This window comes from Stegastes partitus, unplaced genomic scaffold (genome assembly GCF_000690725.1).
Source record: "Stegastes partitus isolate 25-593 unplaced genomic scaffold, Stegastes_partitus-1.0.2 Scaffold33, whole genome shotgun sequence".
Taxonomy (NCBI): domain Eukaryota; kingdom Metazoa; phylum Chordata; class Actinopteri; family Pomacentridae; genus Stegastes; species Stegastes partitus.
Genome location: NW_007577764.1, coordinates 618,597 through 642,055, shown reverse-complemented (window position 1 = coordinate 642,055; position 23,459 = coordinate 618,597). Strand labels below are relative to the sequence as shown.

Here is a 23,459-nt window from a genome sequence, read left to right as displayed (position 1 = left end):
AAAGCAGCAAACTTAACTGAGTATCTACCTCGACAGTGGTGCGACAACATATCAAGATAAATAAGTTTTACATGCTGTATTGGGCAAGTGAGGGCAGGTGGGTGAGTAGCTACCTGAAGGGGTCCTTTGCTTGATGTCATGCTACCTCTCACCAGAGGAGGAGGAGTAGCCACCGAGCCAGCCGCCTGGATATTAAGGAGACAGGGAATTAAATGTTGTAGTGTATAAATAATCATTTCATATGGAACAAAAAGAACACTGACGCAGAACTCTTTTGACATGAAGCATTTGCAAATCTACTTTATCAGGCAGGTGTGTATGACAGAGAGGAGTCTATCCAAAAGTTTCAATCAGCCTTCTACACACTGTCGAGCTTGCAAAAACATTTCAGAGCGAGAATTAAATCTAGAAAAATGGTCCTTTGCCTGATAAAGGTCTAGCACCAAAATCTCATGCTAATAAATGTGTTTTTGCAAGTTAATCAGAGGGCCTCAGGAGTCTGACTGACACTTTAAACGTAGCATTTGCACCTATCAGCTCCAACAAAACATAACAAGGAATAAAAACTACAAAACATAACAAGGAATAAAAACTACTTCTTATCAGGGTTTGTTACCTTCTGTACAGTGCTCTCCTTCTGGATCTGGCTCTGTCGTAGTTTCTTCAGCAGCACCAGTTTGGCCTCTTGGAGTCTCAGTTCCTCCTTCAGCTGTTTGATGATGCGCTCCCTCTCCTCAGGTGAACTCTTCTATATGCACCATTAAAGATAAAAACAAGATTTAGGAAATCTACATGTATTTAAATTATATTTCAGGTCCAGTGTGTCTAATATAGCCAAATCAACTCAATAAATGACAAATAAGGATAGGATTTAATGCAATAACAAAGGAACGGACAAATCCAAAACTATGACTTCAAATTTAACACTGAATCAACAACAAAGGTTGCTGTGAAAGTATGTGTTGTAACATTTCTATTTGGGATTTTCTACAGGCATTACTACGTAAGAATAAAGACTTTTAAGCCAGTAAACAGAATGAGACAATTGTTTGAAATTTTTCTATTTCTGTTTTCCTACCATTAGTTTGTCTGTGTCAGTCTTCGTGAAGCAGTGGCCGTTCATGAGGGGACTGGATGGCTCATTGTCCGATAACACGATCACATCATCTGGCGAAGGTGGCTGCCGCTCTTTCTTAATGTCGCTGAAGGGGAGAAATATGAAACGATCATCATTTAACAGCGATTCAGAATTATATTGTACTTCACTCCAGGATACAGAAACTAAAATTACCTTGTAGTTCTGTCTTTTATACAGTAGATGGCAGTATATAATTATGATTTTATCATCCCTGTTGTATTGTGAATGTGTGCTAGGACACACAAGAAGGCAAGAACCAAGAGATCAATAATGGAGTAATGGCGGCAGGGGAAGAACGCAACAACCCATTATCTCCGGCGAAAGGTAACATCGACAGGCCTCGGGCTTTCTCTCTTCCAACAGCGAAATCCCTCACAAATGACATTCAAACTCGAGCCAAATTGACGGCACTGTAGTTTTTATATTGAAGAAAAGGTTCAAGACCTTTGATAAAATGTAAAGTGGCTCTTCCTGAGGACTAAGGAGAACAAAGGCGACCAGTGGCAAGCTGCATATGCATCAATCTGGAGAGGGGTGGAGATAAGAAAGTAGGGGGTGGTTGTAATTTTACAGCGCATGGACCATGGCGGAAGAATAAATCTGCCTCTTTCACAGCAGGGATCCTGTCAGGTTCTAAAAGTCTGAGTGGTAAGAAGAACTAGTGGAGGATGAGGTAAGCTCTGGGTAGAAATATGACAGAATGTGAGAGGTAGAGGTCTGTGTCATACTGTAGAGTTATGCACACATGCAGTGAAGTTATATAATTGTTCAGTAGCTGTCGAGCGAGAGGCTTCAGGGTTTCAAGCTCAGACCCAGTTTACCACCCAGACAGGGCCTCACCCCTCCCCTACCTCCGTGGCGAGGCCTATGGCCTAGCCGGATCGGCACAGCCTGGGCCTCAGCTCTCCCCTCCCTCCCAGCTGCCGACATCAGAGTCACAAGCTGAGCAGAGCGGAGGTCCGCTGGAGACACTGGAGAGGGTGACAGTGAGGGGGAGGGGAATACATGGCCAGGAGCCAACCTATTGTGTACACTCTCTCTCACTCAGTCACTACTTCACACACCCCTCCCCCATCCTTACTTACTTGTTCATCTTTTATACTCCAACTCACTGACTCACTTCTTCACATTTTTTTCCTCCTTTTGCATACTCCTGTCTTGAGACACGTTTCTCCGCTAACCTCCCTTTCTTCACAACAGCTGTCTCAGCTGCTCCCTTCAACAGACACGGCAAGCTCAGTTCAATGAGTTCAGCCTTATGGCAGCATCCATGTTGTCGTGTACATTATGTGATGACTGTTTCATCAGACTGAGCAATTACAACATGAAACCCAGCTAATATTTAGTGTCATAATAAAAGTTTTCCCAGCAGCTGCTGAGAGGAGGATCAAACTCTGTTAATGTCGTAAACTGTAACTTCCTGGAAAGTACTTGCCTGGTACGTTTCATTAAAATCTAGAAAGACATCTGACGACCTGACACTTTCAGAATAGGGCTATTCTGAGAAGGATTACTCTCCTTAAGCACAGCTGAAGCCTGAAGGAGCAGCAGTTTTCCCTCCCCCCTTCTGTTTACATTCCATACAGTACATAATATGATAAAACTACCACTAAAGAGTCAAGAATCCAAAGCTTCTTCATCTCTCACAAAAGCATAACGGCAATCGAGCGCCTCTACTGACTTGGCCTCCCTGATAAAATGACATGGACTAGGCTTGTGATGGTTGCTAGTTACTATTGAGAACAGCTTACACAAGCATCACAACACACACCAGCTTGGTTATGTAAGGTCCAGTGTTTCTGCATGCCTCGGCTTCCCCAATCATGGCTTCACACTGACCCCACTATAGGATTGCTGATTCAGTCATTATGAGGTGCAGCGGGATTCTCCATTCAGAATGCAACGCAACACTGCCAAGTGCCATTTTAAGCCACGTAAGGCTCTTTAAGTTAATGAAATGGCTGAGCTATAAACAGGCGGCCGGCCTAGCAAAGATGTGTTTAAATATTGACATATTGTTGCAGTGTATACAAAGCATCATGCAACCTACTTAAAAAGAGTGACATCTCAGTGACATCCTTTTGCATACATGAGCCCGTTTAAGGCATCTAGTTCAGGTTAGCGACTGTATTATCATTTGGCATGACCAAATATGACTTGCGTTCTGTTTCATTCACAGTTTTAGAAAGTTGGCCTTTATCCTCTATATACAACAATAAAATAATCGCCCTGCAGTGAGTAAGCACACAAACATGCTGAGGGTAAAACCGGGGCCAAAGGTGACACTTGTGTGTAGTTATGACGTGCCACAGTCAGGGCCAACACACTTTCAGCTGAATCACCTCTCTGTTCCACTTTAGCTGCCATCACATCACTGTGTGTATTTATCGCTCTACCAAACACACGTCACATGACATCAGGCATTTCTCTGTGTGGTCATGTGACACACCCACCACCCCTCCTGGCCCCTCCTTCCTCCAACTGCTCCTTCCAATGTGGAAACCATGGCAACGGCCAGTTGGAACCAGTTTGTGACACATAGCCTTCATTTTGTGTGAAGTGTGAGGCAGAGTTCAGGTGCTGCTGTGGGAGAAAATGGAGCCTAGGCCTCAGGAGCCTCAAAGTTTTCAAAATGGGGGCAGGCTGCCGACAACCACGCAGCGACTTCCTGTATGACTCTTGTCAGACCACTTGCTCGCACGGAGTTAAGAGAGAAACCCGAAACTCCAATAAGACACATCTCTGCGCAAAACCACGCGCCGTTGCATGCATGCATGAAATCCAAGGCCTCCGGTACATAAATAACCCTCGAGAAGTTTTCAAACAAACTCGCGCACAAAAATGCTGACAATTAGTCTGCTTCAGTTGTCCTTTTAACCCATATGGTGGTTCGACATCAGCAAGCACAAAACCGTATAGAAACACAAGAGCAAAATGTTCTTTGCATCTTACACTGGCGCTGACACCGACTAGTTTGTAAGCAGATTAGGGTGCATTCTGTGCAGCTGGAAATACTTGTAAAGGGTTTATTGTGAACAAAGTTGGCTGACTGTGCAATATCAAAGCCCAGTGTACAGGAACAGGCATATCTGCCCAAGGTAATGTGTTTATCACATTCCTTTCAGAGTTAATTACTGACTAATGACTTACAGTATCATGTAAATTGAACAACAATGTGTTCCTTATGAGCAACACCCTCAGCTGTTGTATGAAGTAAGAAAAAAAAAAAACAGACAAAATCAAACCCTATGATCCTTTTCCTTTCCTCACCTTTTGGATGTGCTCATGTCGACCGGCTCGTCTCCAGTCTGCACCTCCACCTTGATGGTAGCCTTCACTTCGCCTGCCTTTAGGATGCTGGCTGCTACCTTAGCAGCCTGCTCGCTCTTCAGCTTGACCCCCTCAGCTCCAGGTCCCACCAGGGCGAGAGGGGCCCCAGCTGCATCACCCTTCTCCAGCTTCACCCGTTTACTGTCCATGTCCTCCAGGGACCCGGAAAGAGCTGCATGGTCCCTCTCCAGAGCCCGCTTCTGGCTGCGTGTTTGACGCACCGCCTCCTCTGACATGGCTGCTCTCACCCTGGAGAGAGGAATAGCAAACAGTTACAAATAGTTTAAACACATTTACAAAACAAACAAACAGACAGACAGACAGGCAAAAAGGACTGGCTGGAGACGAGAGGAAGATACTGGTTTGATTGTTAGCATGCAGCTCTAGGTGCCTCATTAGTATAGAACAACAACATCGTCCTCTTTTATTTACAACAAAAAGTGCATCTCTCAAACTGAATATTAAACACACTGTGCTACACATAAGTGGTGGAGGATCTGGCCCAAAGATCACATAAGATAGAGCTTTAATTATCCAGCAGGAAATTTTTGTTTTGTTTTGGGGGTAGAATTACAATGCACAATCGGAAAACTTAGTTGCATTTGTGTACTCAGGTTGAGTGGATACAAAGACTGGCCCTTAAACTCGAGGCGAACTCACTCTCACTCTCTGAATCCTGTTTTTGTTATGATGTTTTTGTGAAAGTTCTGAATGGAAATAGGGGTTCATGTCTGCGCCGGTTTGAGACTAATTTGGAAAGTTCAGTCACTGCTAACCAGTTAGCCTTGGACCGCCCAGTCTTCTGTTCCCCTTCCCGCAAGCTGGTCAGGTCACTGTCATGTCAGTCCCTGCTGCCTCATCAGTGAGTCTCTCGCCCCTACTCTATCTCCACTAGCTTGGGCTGCAGCTGGCAATGGTAACATATCTTATCACAGGCGGAAATATGGCATCCATGTTGTGCTCTGCAGCCTCTGTGAGGTTGGCATAGCACATGAGCCACTTTTCCACCTGCTGCAGGTTCTGGAGTGGCTTTCCAGTTTGCTGTGGATCTCTTGGAGAGCAGAGCAAGGACTACTGTCACCAGCTGCAGGCCAAAAAAGTGGAGTTGGAGTGTGTCCGTGGGATGAGAGGTTAACTGGATGAGACACTCAGTGAAGTAGACGAGAAGGACCTCATACCAGCACACAGGTAAACAAGAGGCTGGCGGTAGCTGGTGAGCAGCCACTGAAATTTCACAATAAAATACTTGTACATTAATGACACAATCGCTATAATTCCACTGAAAAGCAGATTATCAAATTAAGGTCCCTCATGATATAAAATTGTCAAATCATCCACCCCTACGGCACACTTTTACCAGGTGTCTGCTTCACACTATTACGCAGGTTTCTGAGTTTTGAGTGTCTTATCTCCCAGTAGAACCTGATTCATCCTTTTGCCAAAACAACATCATAGTATTATGTGAATACTGTGTTGTTGCCTAATTCCAGAGGGCCGTAATGTCCATCCATCCATCCATTATCTATACACCGCTTAATCCTCACAAGGGTCACGGGGGGCTGGAGCCTATCTCAGCTGACTTAGGGTGAAGGCAGGGGACACCCTGGACAGGTCACCAGACTATCGCAGGGCTACACTTAGAGACAGACAACCAAGGACATTCACACCTACGGACAATTTAGAATCACCAATTAACCTCAACATGTTTTTGGACTGTGTGGGAGGAAGCCGGAGAAGCCGGAGAGAACCCACGCTGCACGGGGAGAACATGCAAACTCCACGCAGAAAGATCTCGGGTGTCCTCACCGGGATGCAAACCGGCGACCTTTATGCTGTGAGGCAACAGGGCCATAATGTAACCAGCAAATTAAAAAAAAAAAAACGCCCTGAACACCTTGTGAAATGAAGTGTTGGGTCGCATTACCTTGGCTGAGGTACATATAAAACCTAAAATTGAGACAATAAAATTGAAACAGTGCTGAGTTTAAGTTTTAACCGACATCACAGGGTGCCTTTGTCTGAGAGGCAACAGAGTGCCAAAAGAGTGACTGCAGAGCTGAACCAAATCAACTACAATGAATCTGCAACAACGCTCAGGTGAAGTTGCCATTTAACAAGTTTAAATTGCAGCTGCTTAACTCAAAAAGCTCTCAATCAATGCCACCACCAGGGTATGTGAAGTTCTGAAGCACTTATAATCACATTTTATTTTATAGATTGCCATTATATTAAACCAGGGACTAAAAAAAAATAAATTGTGCGCCTGAGTACAACACTGTAATCATCTGAAGAGTGAAATCACAGAAGTGCAACCAGTGCAAAAATAAAGAACCCTGAAATCTGTTTGTCTTTTAAGAACAGGCCTTACTACTGATCTACGATACGCAACTCCAGATCCAGATTATTAAGAGAAACAGTAATCCTTGAAAACACATTGGTTATGTACTGCAGTTGTGTATAATAAAATGTGCAATAATTAATTAATGGTTGCAATAAACCCTTGTTTTTATTGCTGATTAATCAGCTGAGAATCGTCCAGATTTCCCCATTAATTATAAAATATATATCTATAAAAGGCCAATAAGAATTCCCAAAGGCGTTGAATGATGTTCTCAAATGCCTTGTTTGTTGAACCAACATTTGAAACCCCAAAGGCATTTCCTTTATTGTCACAAATGTCAAAGAAAAGCATCAAATCCTCATATTAGCCTGAAAGCACATGTTTTGCTTCTTTCTTTTTTTTGTCTCCAAAACATGACTTGTTCGTACCCATACAGTTGCAGCTCTGGTTTGATTTTGCTGATATTTCCAGCTGCATACAGGGACAACCCTGAGGTGTACAGGCATCTCCTGTCCTACTGCCAGTGCCCCAGATGCTGACCCAAATCTCACTCAGTACGGTAACAGCAGAGGATGAGAGACCCACTTAGATTTCAGGGAAAAACCTATTACACAGCAGAAAAGCAGCGCTGTGCTACGTTTACACCAAGTACACCAATGTAGGCCATGTGCTCATTATGGAACCATCACTCACACATGCTCTTAAAAGTTCATAATAATTGATATACAAACATGATGCATTTCGTAGGATGAGTGCATTAACATGTGTGCATGTGTGTATTTAAAGATTCTGAAAGAAGAGCCTAAATGATCATTGGACTGAAAGCGTCTGCACGTATATATGCAACCTTGCATGTCTGATTAAGGAGGCTGGCTCAAGGTCTTTCTAGTCTGTGACATCCTAACAGTTCATGCCCAAAAGATTTCAGAAGAGACAAAAAGTGTTTCCCCGAAAACCAGTTCAAACTGGTCTGCAAACGAGTGAAGGCACAGGTTTAACATATGGATAGACAGTGGCAGAAAGAAGGGGGAGAGAGACGGGAAGGCCAGAGACACGTCCCACACAGGGAAGAAGAAGGCAAGAGGGAGGAGGAGGAGGAGAAAATGATGTCGTCTTCGAGCATTCCAACATACGGCAAGCAGACGGGGGGTGGGGGGGGGGAAACGCATCCGTGACATGACTTACTTCTCTAGCAGTCAAGAGTCAGCACATAACATTAAAAGCCTGTCATTTATGACACCTGATACTCTTAAAAACACTATTTTAGTATTGCTGGACACAGTAAACAGGGCTTGACATTAAGGTTTACCCTCTTGTATGGGACAAGTGGATTGATTTTGTAGTGCAATTGGAGCAGAAATGTATTTGCCCCACTAAACATTTAAAAAAAAAAACTTTTTTTAATCGAGTCTTCACATTATGTGTCAGTCATTACTTGGCTGTTTGGTTAAATGATTAACTGTTACATTCACATTACCGACTAGAAACAATGCACCCGTCTGATGATTAAAAAACACCTTTTGAGATTAGCTAAGCTACAAACTAACTGGGGAGGGGGGGTGTACACCTTGTAAGCCAAGTTTGACGTTACCTAAACTCAATGCATCTGTCACGTCGTCGGTGATGAAAATACTCCTGGACAAAATAGGCCAGACCATTGGTTCTAAAACGGTGTGCAGTGGAAGCAGACCAGGGGCCTGGTGCATAAAAGAACGCCGTGTAGATTGAAAAATAATAATACACTCAGTGAAAACAACCTAAACTACAAGGGTGCGGTTCATTTTTACCTGAACAAGTGACTTTTGTGGGTGGACAATAAACAGCCACATTTTCTTGTCCAAAGCTAATGCCGAGCCACGATAAACATCTTGATTTATTTCTGTCTGCTTTCCATTAAGGCCTTTAAGATGTAAAGATCATAGTTCACCGTTTGAATCTTATGTATACAAATCCTCCTACTATGAGTCGGTTAAAGCAAGGCACTGAAAGAACTGCAATGTAAGGTCGGAAAATGAAACTGCATTTCAGCAGTTTCAACAAAACACTGCGTGCACTAAGACTGCAGTTTGTTCTAACAATCCACATCTGTTAGTGCGGCTCAAATTTAACTTCAAGTGAGGGTATGACATTGGCATCCTTGACACTTGGCAAGATGTTGAGCTTAGGTGTTCATAATAAGTAAACCCAAGACTACATTCAAAATAAAGCAACTACAACAGAGCTCAACATTCAGGTCTGTTTGCATAGAAGCGTGGAACCTAAAATGCACCCTGCTCTGGTACACTGCAAGGACAGATGTGCCCTGCTGTACCATCCCTGGACACAAAGGCTATCTATCTGCCAGAGATGACAGCTTGCGTGTGGGTGTGTATGTGTGCGTGCCCGTATACCACACACAGTGCTTCAGAAGTCATACTTTAAGCAGTAAGACTGCAGAAATGGTGGCTGCACATTGCTCTTGCTGTAACGGTGGTGAACCGTGTCAGGTAGAAAATGACTATAACCCTTTGGGACAGTGCAGTCAGATCTCCACATCGCTAGGACGGCTGTGGCTGCTAGTTTCAGGTCTAGAGACACGTGGCTACCTTTGTCCCAGAAGAGATATATGGCATCACGAATCCAATGTTTAATGTACTGGATGCACTGCTGCTAAGCAACAGGGGGTGAGGGGGGGGCATTGTTGTCCATGCATATGTTGTGATGTGTTATGTATGCACTTGAGACTGACTGAGAGGGATGTGTGTACTAGTTCTCATTGTTGCATCACACTCAATCTCACTAAACCTCCAGTGAGGCATCATAACCCACTGGTCGATTTGGATAAAACAAATTCCAAACAAGAAACATGACCGATTGTGAAAACAACATGTGTAGAGAACTGTGGCATATTTCTTTTACAGAATAGTTCACCACGATGATGTTTTTTGGGCTTTTTGCCTATATTTACTAAGGACGGCTGAGGAAGGAACACAAGCAGGGGAAATAAGGGGTAGGGGGTCTGGGCTGGAATGGAAACCGGGCCACTGCAGTAAGGATTCAGTACATGGTGTGCAGGCTGTACCAGGTGAGCCACCGAGCAGCCCCAAGACAACAAATTAATAGACAGCGTAAAAATATTTTAAATATGAAGAAGGGCATCATGCAATTTCTGGGTGTCACTGGATCTAAGTCACATGACCCCGTCCCCTCTCTACCACCAAGACCTGCAAACAGTCAATCTATGCCATTCACAGTGACCTGAAAAAACAAACCCTAAGGCAGTCAGAAACTATGACGGTATTACACTGTGACACCAGGAAAAGACACAGAGATGAGCAGGTAGATTTTATGTCCAAAAGCCTTAATGACAGCACATTGTGATAAAAACAAAGCTACTCTCGTTCTATCCAGGTTGAGCATGTCAAATGTAAAACTCATATCAGAATGCAGGATCTCTAGCTTTGTCATCAACAATTTCTATTCTATTGCCAGGCAATCAACCGCAAAAAGATCCTAAATCAATCAACTGGAGCCCCCATGGCAGTGTCAACTCTACCCCCAGCTCCATCTATCCAGCATTTAAAACGAACTGAGACTGACATTACAATCACACAAACAGGTCTGACTTGTCCATCAGCAAGTCCGTTGGGAGATGCCTGGAGGGAGCTGGTACCCCAAACCTCATTGCCTGGGATTTCACAACCCGGTATAGAGCACTTCGGCTCAAGGAAGAGCTCGGCTTATTACTGTCCACAATCCTCGATCAGAACTGTACTGCAGCATCCATTTCAGACTATCACGTTTGCCAATCTTGGCACACTACAGCACTTTGATTTACACTACACACAGAGTCCCAGCACTCTTGAGGTTGGACTTAGATTCAGGGAATTTTAAAATGCTGACTGATTTTGAAATCAGACTTTCCTACCAAAGAAAAACTGAAGAAGCCTCTTGGATGAGAAGTGAAAGATCTTCAAGAACCTCAAAAAGAAGTCGAGCTGCTTTTTTTTTACTTAAGCTCCTAGGATTACCATGATCTGGAAGACCGAGAATCTGCACAGACATACTACCAAAGAAGACCACACTCCGACCACAAGATGAAGCTTGGCCCTCAGTGGTTGAGCCGAGCGGTACGTGTCCAAGTTACATCCACATGAATGACGGGATCCATGGTTTCCTAGCAAAACATTTCCTTGTAATGAGATGATCAATGTCATTTATTTCAACTGTCGGTGGTTTTAATGTTGTATCATATTTCATAAAATGAAACCATGAACTTAACAAAGTTAGTGCACTAGCTAAAGTTCAAATGCTAACATTTATGTAAGGAGGGATTTGTGTGGCGGTCCTGTGGCAGCGTCTTCCTGCTGCCAACGTTTAGCAACTGTCTGCTCTGAAATGTCTGACATATTTGAGATGCTTTCTTAAATCTAATGCGTTACCTGTTCTTAAGTGTCTGCTCTGAACGTTATCTAACCCGCAGCTTCTCCCGCAGACGAGCTTCTCTTGGAGGTTGTTTTTCTTGTGTCATCCGCATGTAAGACAGACAGCCAGTCACGAGTACTGTAGGTCTCACATGCTAAATAAATCATCCATAAATTAAAGTTTAATTCTCTCTCCCTCCTAATGAACCATAATTAACAGGAAGGCACGATCCACTTTGAAATTTTTATAAAATAAATGGGTAAAGAGCTCACTGAGCACTGGTGTAATTAGCTATGCATTTCAATTCCATTAAATTTAGGAAGAATGTTGAATAGTAAAGATGAGTATTGATAGCAATTACGAATGCTGGTATATAACAGTATCAATAAAATGTAACGATACCCGTCCCTAATTATATGCCAGTGCAACAACCGCATGAAGATTCATCTCTTTAACGTACAAATGGACGACGAACAAAAGCAACAAAAATGACGTGATGATGAGAAAGAGGACCAGCCAGTGATTAGTTATCTGTGCCGGTTGCTCTCCAGAGACTGTGGAGGAGGAGTAGATGCATGTCTCTCTCGTTTTCCCCCAGAATAATAAGACCTGAGGGCAGAGCAGATCTTAGACAGAAAGGAAAAACAAAGGACGACAGAGTTCTAGGCGGTGGGTACGACGAGATGGCTCTGCCGCCCATTCAAAAGGATATAAAACATAACTGTGCATGAAAAGGTTTTGCGCCAAGCTGCCTCTGAGCTAGCTGGCTCAAATCAATACATATAATAAATGTACATTTCTGTGGAAGGGCCGTATGGACTGACATTAAATCCCGTCTATGCGTGTAGTGCGGCAGGATAAGATGCATCCACTTGAAAGCAAATGGAAATCTTGTGACCTGGTGTGACACTACAGGTTTTGTTCTCCCTCTGTCTCCTATTGTGTCCAGCATTTCACAAAGACCAGATCAATGGCAAAGGCTCATCCCCTCAGGTAGCGTGCTCGCCTCTCATCTCCAACACTGTAATGATCTTCCCACTGGGACTGGACCCGGCCAGCCAACACATTAACAGCCATTTTAAAATACTGAGGCTTTTCAACTGTGTCCTTAGGGTTCAATACAATGGGAAACAACAATTATTCTGTCCAATAAAAGCAATACAAGTATGGATTATTATTGCCCAATAAAAGAAAATGGAGCGACAACTCTTTTTTCTTGTGTAGCTAAGGGGCCCTGACCCTTGTAATATTGATTTGATCATTCAAACTGCCAGTTATCTTACTGGCATATACGACCACATGATGATCTTATGACGATCTTGAATTCAAGGCAATTTCTTACCACTCCACACCATAAACATTACCCCTGCAGGTGCTTTTATATCACATCAAACTTATGTGTTGCTCCAATGACAAAAATCATTTTCAGGTTATCAAAAACCATAGTTCCCCCCCGCATCCTTTGGGATATCATCTAACCAATGAAAGAAAAGACCAGACTACCTATGCTAATCTGTGCACCAGGCTAGGAGTGGGGGCAGGGACCCAGCTGAGATGGTGCCATGGTTGGGGGAGGGAGAAGGGTGCAGAGCGCATGTGGTTCGCTGAGCCATAATCTAACTGTACCCAAGTGAAAAATACTCTTCCTTGTCTTCTCTCTCTCACTTGCTCACTCTATGTCCTTCCCTCTACCCCTCCCAACCTCACTGCACACACTCCCTCCTCAGTTGTTCTGTTCTAGGCTCGGCCAGCCCAGAAGTGTGTGTGTGTGTGTGTGTGTGTGCCCCTGCTGGTTGCGTCCCGAACGCCAAGGGTTAAGCCCCTGCCATTTTAACGCCACTGACAGATCAGACCATTAGGGTGTTACCTAACAAAATGGAAGCCTTTAACCCTGAATCTGCCAGACTGCCTCTGTGTGTGTGTGTGCTTGTGTGTGTGTGTGTGTGTGTGTGTGTGTATGTGTTTGAGCCGGAGCCACACACAGTGTACGTATGCGTGCGCATGTCTCCACCTGGATTCTCCCTCGGCAACGTGACGACGACAATAGCTGCAAGTCCAGGAAGTGGAAACCAGACTTTTGTACATGATCACACAAGAATGCAGGCACATATAGCCATATAAAACCACGTATGACTAGGGTTGTTCAGCACAGACACACTGCTGCTTGTGAATGTATCCTCCGCATTTACAACTAACAAATAAAAACCGCACGTATCCTCACATCCTATCTGGATTTTTGGCGAGCGTGAACTGACATACGTGCGCAATACTTAAAAGCCTCCTCTAGCATTCTGAGTGATTGTTTCACGCCATTAACAAAACATAATCTGCTGACCATCGAAGGGCATGAGAAGGATCTGGAACATGAAGTTCTAAAACACAAACACCTCAAGTCAGCCTGAAGTAGTCTTCGTGAACCTCTGATCAAAAAGCCACTGGATACATTTGCAACTACAAATGTTTACAAGATATAATAAAAAGGAACAGCTAAATGTTTTCAAAAATCCTAGACAGGGATAATCTCCAATTTCATCCAAATTGCTTCCAAATGGTTACTTCATAATCCTGTAAAACCAGAAGCACATACCCACATACAGACTGGAGGGCCAGGACACACGCAGACTGCTATCAGATTACAGTTCTGAGAAATGGATGGTAGCAGGAAGTGACCAGAGCAGAGGAGGGGAAAAGAGCTTAAAGGGTGCAAAAAAACAAAAAAAACAGTAAACCAGACAAAACTTCACCTGTGGCCATAGCTTAACGACACAACCATGCAAATTAGGTCACTTGCACTATATTTCTGAGTCAGGAGTTTTTGGGTTGACCTTCATCAGTAGGGGTTAATAGAGGTCGGACCGCAGCAAATAATACACTGTAAAGTACAGCAGGGACACCAAAACAAAATGTACAAAGGGACATTGGGACAGGATTGAGATAAGAAAGAAAATGCATCTGAAACACAGTTTGGAGACACACAAACCACTAGTATTAGATGCAAAGTAAGTCAAATTAGTTACTGTGATGATAGTGTAAATAAAATATCTGATAGTTATTTGCAAATAACTCCACCGCGATTACGGCAACCCTCTCATTCTCAGGAAACCTGCTTTGTAGCATCTTTTCTCTACTCTCTGGCCATTAGGCACTTTCCAGAAAGGGTGAAAATCAAATAAATAAAGAACAAGTTCAATAACAAGAATGCAACAGTCATGGCCAGTCTCCCGATATTTCAACTTGTTTCACACACAAGGATCGACAGGCCAACAAGTACAGCCAACAGATGCTGGAAATGGTGACAAAGTGTTGCTTTACATTCATAAACATATAAAAACAGCAAAGTCGGTGTCAATAGACAAGTAACTGCTTTCATTACAATCAATGCCCACCAACTGGTAAGTACTGAAAAAAGACAAGCATGTCTTCCTGCTCGATCTCATGGCTGGCATAACACTTGGTTGGACCTGTTTGAAGTGTGAGAGTTGGCCTCCACCCATTGGAGGATGCCTGCATTCTTTTAAGAAACTAAATTGCTATTAAAGGTTGAGTTTCTAAACTTCTTCAATGGTCATACCCGACATCATCACTGGGTGTGACATGAAGTCTTGCCCATTTCATTTTTTAACCACACCCAACAGTGATGTTATGACTCAGTATTGAACCTCATCACTTCTGAGTACTCTGTCAAAATCAAGTTGGCCCCAAATATTTGGTCAGATTATTGTTTGCTTATGCTTTTATCAGCCTCGCGTACAGGTGGGAAGAATATAATTAGGTGCCAAATGGCAGAGGAGGCTTGGATACGTCCGGATCTGGTTGTGTAACGTCAAGCTTTTGTCATGACTTGCTGTAGGTTCAACTCGAAACAATGAAATCTGAAGTCGACCCAAAAGTGAAAGTAACCTGGATAGGTGCTGACTTAAGGTAAATGTAAAGCTCTGTATCGTTATCCTTCATATCGGTTTTCATTTTTCCCACATACCCATAAACAAAATCTGTTGCTTTAGGCAACACTACGCCAAAAGGGTTATCTTTGAAGATCCTGTGGGTCTCAAGGGACCCAACGCAAATCTTGTAGGGGCGGGGGGCAAATCCCTGCTCCAAGTGGGAGCGGGCAGTCAGAAAACATACTGCGGATCCTGGGATTCAACGCTAACCAGAATGATGGCGTCAACAAATGAAAGTGAAAGAAGATTAAAGCAGGTTTTTACGGCACAAAAGCAAAGCAAGACAAGTCTGACATTTGGACAAATTTCTCAGTTTTAACTGACCAAGACGAGAAAAAATAAAAAGGGGAGGGGAAGGATTTTCCTGCGATAACATATCTCAGGGGTGTCCAACTCTGGTCCTGGAGGGCCAAAGTCCTGCATGTTTTAGACGTTTCCCTCTTCCAACACACCTGATTCAAATGATCAGGATCGTTATCAGGCTTCTGTAGAGCTTGATGATAAGCTGATCATTTGAATCAGATGTGTTGGAAGAGGGAAACATCTAAAACACGCAGGACTGTGGCCCTCGAGGACCAGGATTGGACACCCCTGACAAATCTGCTCAATTTTCCCTCTGTCAAAATAAGTGCACATTCAAAATTAAAGCCCCTCTTCCTGCAAATATTTAACCAAACACTACTGACATAATGTGCTAAATGTGCACTGCAATAACTGACTGGTATGAATGTAACTGTATTGTCACTACATTACAACCATATGCATCCCTTTTTAATATCACACAGTGAAGCTAAGTGTTATCCCAGTGGGACGGGAGAAGACAGAGAGCGGAAAGGGACTCTATATTGTGCAAGCATGAATAATCAAAATAGTTCGTGTGCGTGCAGGAGTGGAAGATGCATGCAAAAGTGGGCGGTAATGGTCAGTAATGGTCAGTGGGAGTGGGCGAACGAACACAGGGTTTTAGAGCAAAACTCACATTGTTACCACCAAGAATCTGCCTCAGAGAGACACTGTCTTCTTTTAAGCTCCCTTGTAAAACTTTCTCAAAATTTACAAAAAGGGATTTAAATTGTTATCCATTTTTAATTATCTATCTTTGGAAGTATTCATATTTATCTCCTTTTTTCTTTCATGCCTGCCTTCAAAAGCACTTTGAAAGTGCTGATGTGCTTTATAAATAAACTTCAGTTTTAGACAAATGGTCAAGGACAGACAGAAAACATACCCTGGAGCTAACTTGAAGGAAAAATGATTTATCGGTATCCTGGTTTGCTTCTGGAGAAGAACTTCTAAGTTGAATTAAGTAAAAGTTGTCTCCCCTTTAGCGATGCGATGTGCTGTATTGAATTTGGCATGCCGCTCTGCTTTTTCACTCGCCGGGCTAGCGCTCCCTTGACACCAAGAGCTTGTGGGAAAATTAACCATTTTCATTCTCAAAGTTGCAAACTTTTGGTTGCAAGCACTGGCAACACCTCCGTGTGCACAATGAACAGCCGTCTCATTCTTCTCTTTACAGTATCTCAGACGAGCAGCTAACCACTCATATCGAAATACACATTTCTCTTTTTTTTTAGCAGCAGCATTTTGTCTCCAGTGCTTCCCCTGCCTTCTATACTTCATCTTGTGGCTTATCAGCTGTGGGTAAGGCACTTTTAGAGGGAGCTTAAAGCAAAAGTAAACTTGATAGCGTGTTTCATCACTTGACTGAGTTACTGAATGCTACCAGTAGCCGTTTATTACTAGCTGTTAGCATTAATGCGCCTGTGCAGACACCCACAGCTGCCTACATGACTTAAGTGACCAATTAAATCACTTACAATGACAACAGTAAAAAGCGGAACATCCGGAGAAACTTATTTCACTTTTGCATCCATGGCTCAATATGTTCCAAACATTTATTACAATGTAATGCACCGGCGCTGTGTGTCCTCCTCAAGGTTGTGGAGCAAGTTAACAACGGAGAAGTGGACTGTGTTGCAGCGGTAGTTTGAAACGTTCCTTTGAATTTCTCTCACTTTTTCTGCCATTATCACCATTGGAATCCACCATAACAGAATTGAAACAAAAGTTTAAAAAAACAATCAAAGGTCTACAATTGAGTGGCACTCAAAACATAGATTTTGTGCAGAGTAACACTTAAAACCCCATAGTTTTAGTTAATTTATCCACTCTGAAGGCAGCAAAAAAACAGTAATTATATGCCCAGGGTATGTGGTGTAAACACAAGACAATAGTATTGTACCATCATACCCAGCAAATCTGAGGAGACTCCTGTGTGTCCACAATTTGAAGACTAAAATTCAATTCTGGAATCATTAAGGTAGACCAGAAAATACAATTTGTTATCCAAGTCGTTTGTCTTCTTGGGAAACAGGATATCAGCCTGAAAATGGGCTCTTCCAAGAGATATGGAGCAGTGGGAATGACAGTGAGCTTTAGGAATGAGAATCAGGTCATTTTATGTAATGTGACGTTGCAGGAGAATGTGTGGAACACCTCACAGCACTCTGACACAAAGACTAGCCATGTGAGGACTATTTTTACCATTGTTCATCTGGTGTGACACTATAAATTCCCAGATCCTTCATTCTGTTCGCTGCCAGCCTCACATTTGCAGCAGTTACTTTACAAACATGCTATGTGTCTACGACTGTTCACGATGACAACTCTCCTTACAGACAGGTAAAATAACTAGTTGACTCCAGCTTCCAAAGTCAGCGTAGGCAGACCTTTGTTTTGACAACTTTTCCATCAGGCATTAAGTGCACTGATGAAATCCTGCACATTTATACACAACCTGCACAAATCAGCCACGTGGCAGGGAGACAGCCAGGACAATTTGTCCCCTCTTGGACCCATGCCTTGATGCTACATGTATCCAAGTTACCGGTCTGCCTGTTTGCTGCACTGACAGTTCGAGAGATGCCATGTCAGCACTGGCCACACACTGGAAGCAATTGTTACACGCAGACTGAAAGAAAACAACTTTAGATATGTGTATAACCTGTAAATGCACAATTAGTCTTGCTTACATCAGATAAGATGCCATTCCAGGCAACATTGGTCATGTGGGCTGTCACTTGTAAGCAAATATGTTAGCATGACTAAACAGAAGCATGACTGCACTGCCATTAAAATTACCCAAGTGAATGGTGGGTGTCTTACTGTCAGTGTTCAGGATTCGCTTGCCCACAAAAACCAAGCTAGCTAGTGCTTCATCCCAGAATCAAAGATGTTTTGTAGTAGAAGTGGCCGGTAGGACAGGTAGGCAGGTCTGTAGCATAGCACCAGGAAACCACCAGTGAATGCAAATGTTGAACTATTTTTTGAGTAAATGTGACTGTGCCATACAGCTACAAACTGAAAAGAAGCAGAGCTAGACATGCATTCTATACTAGCTTCTATATATATGACTGATGTTTGTCAAGTGGGGATAAGAACACATTTTTAAACCCACAATACCTGACTAAATACCTGTGGCAGCTGGCCTGGTGTTCCTTGGGCCTGCTGAGTTTTTGTTTTTGTCTGGTGCATTGTTTACCTTCATTAACTATTGCAAAATGAATATTGAGAAAGTCCCACTTCAGTTTGTCTCCCTCACCGCCTCACCTCGCTATTGCAGTACCACGTCATGTAGGCCTCCAGTAGTGCCGCTTAAAGCTTTGCAATGTCATTACCACTCCAAATTTCTTTACATTCAACAACGACTGTGTACAGATATCAAAACTTCTACATTAAACTAATGTTAGTTGACGCATCGTTAGGTAAAAATCCAGGCCTACAGAGAGAGAATTGCTGGGATACTAAGATAAATCTATTCACTGTATGTCACAGCAACTCTTTCCCTTACAGAGATTCAGTATCTCGACTTGACTTCAAACTTAAAAATGTTATGACACAAATTCATTTTTATCACTGGAGTCATGTGTAGTTAAGATAATCACTGGCAAATTTATTTCTGTAATAACATGGGACATTGAAAACAATAAAATAACTGTAATAATTCTGAGACTGCAACAAGAGGATGGTGGCGTCTGTCTAGACAAAGTGCTTTGAGATGCTGTAAATGATCATGCACAGCAGTCGTACTGGTGTTACGAGCCATTTCCAATTTGCTGTGCTTACAGAGCATCACAATGTTGGTCACTGTCTAAAATCCTCCTACACTTGAGATGATGGTGGGCGAGGATTTTTTACCAGAAGCCATTTCTCCAGGGAAATCCCATGCTTTGACTGGGCCATTTTGCGAGACGCTGTTGTCGTAATCAGTAAGGCCGACGAGCTGCCCTCACGTAGTCACCGACTGTTGTTTAATGTTCCTCAAAAACGGCTCATCTAAATTTCCTGATAAGTGACAATGCATTTCCTTGGGTCCGCAGGAATGCACTCGTCAAGTGTGAAGCACATCAGATGAATAGTTTCCAAGGAACGCAAAGAACAGACAGACACACAAATGCTCCTTTAGTTATATTTACTTTTTTCTTTTTTTTTTTTTTTATACTGCATGACAAATAAAGAACAGCACTTGCAGCCAGTTATCTTTCCTACATTAATTAATTTCCCTTAACAACTAATTTGTGACTTTCTTAAGCACTTTAATTAAAAAAAAGAAAAAAAAAATGACAACTGCAATAATATGAGTTGCATATCCAGTCTGAGTTTGCTGGCAGTGGAGCTAAAATTTGAAGTGGTTAGCTTTATCAAATGCAATGTCAAGCTCATCACTTCAGACACTGTACCTTTAACCGTTTAAAACAGGTTGGTGACATTGTAAATACTTGACGAAGTCCAACAGGGTAAACAAGTATTGGTTCAGACAGTCAAACATTGGAGGATTTCTCTCCTCGAGCTCCAAGAATTGCCTAAGGCCTTTGGGTGGGAACCTCTGGTCGATATGTCTACTCCTGTCCTCTGGCATCTGAAGCAACAACTACGTAAACTGCCAGAAAGGCAACTTCTCAAATGGCATGAAGACAATCAGATCATACAAATATGCAAATCTGTTCAGCTGACAACAACATCTCAGCCAATGTAACCCTTAAAATCCCATCACAGACAAACCTCTATGAAAACTTAGCACACAGTAATAGGCTTATTGTATCAAGCAAGATATGCAACTCAACAGCCCCAAAAAGAAATTTGCAAGATCACACAGAGAAGCATTACTACAGAACGAGAGATCGATTTACACTTGTGGGAACATTATTCATTTTTGCATCTCATTTGAGAAACAAGAAGTGATTACCACTGAGCAAATGAGGCTAAGAATCCTACACTCAATCTTTTCCTGGTGACATCACTGTGGGATAATCCTACAATCTAGTACAAGCCCTCGTGGCCCTCATCTCTTATCCACACCGACACCAGCAAGCAGGTTCGTTTTGGTAAGACTTGATGGTTTCACCAGCATTTCCTGTTAACCTTTTCACAGCAGCTGGCCTCAGAGTCTGACAGCTGTGTTAACCTGTGTCCACACTGAGCTGCTGGTATGATAACACCTCAGCCAGGCTTACATGGATGGAAGCAATAGTAGCTACGCCATACAACCCTACAGAGACATCCCCAGCGTGTGGTCTACAAATTGTGGATACTCATTAGAACAGGGGAGAAACAACGACGAATCAGAGGGACATTATGTGTCAGAAGGGAAAAATGTTTCTGATTTCACGATTCACTGTTAGGTCAAGGTTCTGTAACAGAGGTGTGATTTGTTTTTTATATCGCTATGACAGTCATAAAGTCACTATAAACAGTGACTCAAAAGTAAAATTGTGATGGTAAACTTAAGTTTTTCGGTTTAGATGGGGTAAAAAGGAACAGAAATGCATAAACTTGTGAGGTGACGCTTTGCTTTCTTGGCAGCTGTTCAGCATTAGAACTGAACTTCACAAGTCATAACTCAGCAAAAACTGAAAAAAAAAAAAAAACGTTTACAGTGAGATTAAATGCCAGACGTAAGACCCTGCAAATTCCAAAGCTAATACAACCACAATAAACTCAACAGCGGCCATGATGAGCAAGGTACCCTTGAGCTTTAAGAATGACAAAAGCACACACACAAAAAAATAATACTAAAAATAATGGTTGGCGGAAAATACAGATGTATCTTTAAAGGTTGGAGTCCTGATGCAGCAGAATAAGAGAGGATCTCCAGTCATGCTTGTCTAGTTACATCACTCTCAGGAAGGTTTTTCATAAGAGGCACCCCTCCTCAGGCAAATCCAAGGCCCATCATAAAATGCAAAGCGACACGTGTCCCCCATCACTGGCCAAGGGTGCCAACTGTCTGCTTGCTTTAAAAGGAGGGCATTTGCTCAGAAGAGATGGCGATATAAACATCGTCATCCAGCTTATGAGACACACCTCAAAGTCAGGTGAACACAAAACTGACTTGTCCACTCAAATCACATAAGCCATGGCTCACAGATAAGGTGGCTGCGTAAAAAAAAAAAAAAATCTGAGACACTGAAAGGTTTGATAATTAAGAAATGCATCAAATGAATAAAAATCACAGGAATGCCTTTAAAACGCCTGATTTCAAAAGGACATGAACGGTGCACTAGTTGTTGATCTTCCCTTTCGACCTAGACATCTCATTTCATACATTAAGTGGTGAATCTGAGTTATAGAAACATTACTATTCTGGTACAAGCACAAAGTAGGCGCTTAGTCGTCTATAGTCTGGCGTGGGTGATAGCTGCTAAGCTGTCGTGGACACACAGACACACACACCCCGACGGAGCCACAACCGTCCACCATTACGCCTCCATAAAAAGGCTTTTCACGGTTGAGCTAATCTGACAAAGTTCTGAGATCAATGCCTCATAAAGCCATAACCGTGCCCATCCACGATTAAAAGGAACGGCAGGCTTAGCAAAACCTGGTGGCAATACTGGTTATAATACTCATAAACTTTGGTGACCCAACTTTACCCAAAGGAAAAGCTGCCTTTTTTCAACTAACCCATCAACAACAACAAGCTATCGCATGCTAACGTTAACTTGGCTTGCCAACAACAACCTGTCCATCTGTCCGGCTACAAAACCAGCGGCTAACTATCGCTGAGCTAACAGCCCATTGTGATTAAAACCGGCTACAGAGATTAGAGGAAAGTCGCTGAACACTGCAGCCCATTCTCGGGTAAACATGATGATACAGAGTGTGATATTTAGCTCGGATGTCTGTACGCGTCCAAATAGCGATACACGACAGACAATGAAACCGACCCCGTCTCAGTGAGCAGCTAGTGTTACAAGGCTAGCTCGGGAGCTAAGTTAGCCTGCTAACGCTAACTCCCTGGTCACTCGTCTGCACAGGCAGACAGTCGCTAATTTTATTCACAAATAATCGAGCGTTAATTACACACAAAATGATGGTTTCGTCCCAGAGTTTTATAGCTTCATTATAGGCGAATAAAACGACTAACTTACATTATATCCTAATATTGGTGCATCCTAATACAAGTTTGCCGGGGAAGTTTAGTTAATATTCCTCTACTTTTGGGGCTTGTTCTTGGCAGTCTGTGCTCGGTAGGTGTATGTGTGTAGCTGTGCGACACACAAACTGTTACCTTGCACGTTAGCTGAGATCAAGCTATGCTAGCTAGCTTAACTTGCGCTAGCTGAGCTAAAACCGATAGAGAAACTTCCGTCGTCGTCATATTTTAATTGAAAAATAAATTACCGAATTGGATTATATGGTAGCAGAACTGTGTTCCGCGAACTTACGGAGTCTAGGAGGAGCTTGATCGAGTTCCCCCGCGATTTTCAGTTGTTTGGTGGTAGTACTTAGCTGGCTTCGGTGTAAAAATCCCGGGGATACCCTCTCTTCTGTCCGCTGCCACTCCGGTTGCCAGATAATGTAATGAGCCACCACAGGCGGCGTCATGCTGCGTTCATACACACCTCGGAAATGTTAAGTTTCCAACTGCTGCGATATAAAGACAAAGATGCGTTTAGGACTAATCGGCGCGAGTGCTGCAGAATTAAGAAAAGTAAAAGCACAAAACAAGATATTAACTAATTAACTTTAATGAATATATATATAAAGAAGTAAACACTATAATTTCTGACAACCTTTTATCTACTTACTAATTTAACTGAACTTAATCAAAGGTGTTTTTGACACATTATGAGCTCTGCCCAAGCCATCAGTTTATTAGATTTTAACCACATAATTGCACAATTTTTTTAAGTTATTTCAGAATAAATAACTTAACTAAAATTGATATATATGTTAAACTCTCAGGCAAAGTAAGCTCATCCCACTTTCCAACATCACAGTGAGCGCAGGCTGCTAA

General features: G+C 42.7%; 1 protein-coding gene across 3 annotated transcripts in view; it reads right to left on the bottom strand.

Annotated features, from left to right (window-relative positions):
* Positions 1–23,029, bottom strand: part of gatad2ab (GATA zinc finger domain containing 2Ab) — a 28,048-nt gene extending 5,019 nt beyond the window's left edge. For 2 of the 3 annotated variants that reach the window (XM_008300314.1, XM_008300324.1), the window contains exons 1-5: positions 22,888–23,029; positions 4,409–4,717; positions 1,079–1,202; positions 617–748; positions 114–185 (exon numbers count right to left, since the gene is read on the bottom strand). In XM_008300314.1, coding sequence (XP_008298536.1) covers positions 114–185; positions 617–748; positions 1,079–1,202; positions 4,409–4,704 — 624 coding nt within the window. In that variant the 5' untranslated portion in view covers positions 4,705–4,717; positions 22,888–23,029. Of the gene's footprint in view, positions 1–113; positions 186–616; positions 749–1,078; positions 1,203–1,291; positions 1,453–4,408; positions 4,718–22,887 lie in introns of those variants that run through there. The other variant, XM_008300330.1, reaches the window with a different exon arrangement.
* Positions 23,030–23,459: the final 430 nt, after the last annotated feature.